This window comes from Arachis ipaensis, chromosome B10, assembly GCF_000816755.2.
Source record: "Arachis ipaensis cultivar K30076 chromosome B10, Araip1.1, whole genome shotgun sequence".
Taxonomy (NCBI): domain Eukaryota; kingdom Viridiplantae; phylum Streptophyta; class Magnoliopsida; order Fabales; family Fabaceae; genus Arachis; species Arachis ipaensis.
In genome coordinates this window covers 955,575-957,238 of record NC_029794.2, presented here as the reverse complement: position 1 = coordinate 957,238, position 1,664 = coordinate 955,575, and the positions used below count along the sequence as shown (strand labels likewise).

Here is a 1,664-nt window from a genome sequence, read left to right as displayed (position 1 = left end):
CCCCACCCCCCCCACCCCCTTCAATATCATCTTTTGACCATAGAGACAAGTCTGTTTATCCATCCGTATCTGTAGTTGGGGAATTATCAAATGTAGTCTCCCTTTCTAATTCACCACCACCATCATTAACAACACCACCCCCTCCACCTCCACCACTACCACCACCTTTTTCAAAATATGGAGTTCCAACAATTCCTCCATCTTCCCCTCTCTATATTCCTTTTACACAAGAAGATCCTAGACATCTTCCCTTGCCGACCTCCACTACATTGTTTCAAATTCCACCACCACCACCTTTACCACCATCATCCTTGACTTTACCATCCTTCACTAATGTAGATAGTAATCCACCACCACCCCCTCTTTTACCTGAATGTCTACCAACACAACCTCCATCTCCCTTGATTACATGTCCACCACCGCCACCGCCACCACCGCCACCACCACCACGGCCTCTACCCCCACCCATTTCAAGTAGGGCTTCACCGCCACCACTACATTCTTCTCCATTAAATGAATTACTTGAAACACCACCACCACTATTTCCTTCATCAAGTGGAGCACCACCTATACCACAACCTCCTCCACCAACACCAGCACTTCCTTCATCAAGTGGAGAACCACCTGCTCCTCCATCAAATGCACCACTATCAACACCACCATCCCCTCCGTTATCAAGTGGAGCACCACCACTACCATCACTACTTGCTTCATCAAGTGGTGCACCACCTATACTACCACCAGCTCTTCCTCTATCACACGAAGCAGCAGCACCACCACCATCACTTCCTTCGTTAAGTGTAGCACTACACATGCCACTACCTCGCCCTCCTCCACCAATTTATAGAAATCAACCTCCTCCACCTCCTCCAATGAATGAATCACCCTCTCCTCCACCCACTCCTCCGCCTACTCCTCCGCAACCTCCAATGCATGCTATATCCCCTCTGACAATGCATGCAGCACTATCTCCTCCCCCACCTTCTCCGCCACCTAGTGCTCCTCCCTCACCTCCGAAGCCTGCAGCACTACCTCCTCCACCACCTTCCACGCATGCAGCACTATCACCTTCGGCAGCTCCGAATCATACAACACCACCTCCAATGCATTCAGCACCACCACCTCCGCCACCTCCTCCCCCACCTCCAATGCATTCAGCACCACCACCTCCGCCACCTCCGCCACCTCCTCCCCCACCTCCAATGCATTCAGCACCACCACCTCCGCCACCTCCGCCACCTCCTCCCCCACCTCCAATGCATTCAGCACCACCACCTCCGCCACCTCCGCCACCTCCTCCCCCACCTCCAATGCATTCAGCACCACCACCTCCGCCACCTCCGCCACCTCCTCCCCCACCTCCAATGCATTCAGCACCACCACCTCCACCTCCTCCTCCGCCACCTCCGCCGTCTACAATGCATGCGGCGTCACCTCAGATGCATGGAGCAACACCTCCTCCACCACCTCGGGTAAATGCAGCACCACCACCTCCGCCGCCTCCGATGCATGTAGCGCCACCTCCAGTGCGTGGAGCAGCACCTCCTCCGCCACCTCCTCCACCTCCAATGTCAGGAGCGCCACCACCTCCAATGCCCAGAGCGCCACCACCTCCACCACTTCCAGGAAGCCGCGGCCCACCTCCGCCACCTCCAATGCCCGGA

The 1,664-nt window shown here is 55.5% G+C and overlaps 1 protein-coding gene across 1 annotated transcript in view; it reads left to right on the top strand.

Annotated features, from left to right (window-relative positions):
* LOC107619883 (formin-like protein 20) overlaps window positions 1-1,664 on the top strand; it is an 11,132-nt gene that overhangs the window by 5,936 nt on the left and 3,532 nt on the right. Inside the window, exon 7 of the mRNA XM_021113663.1 lies at window positions 15-1,663. Coding sequence (XP_020969322.1) covers window positions 15-1,663 — 1,649 coding nt within the window. The remainder of the gene's footprint in view (window positions 1-14; window position 1,664) is intronic.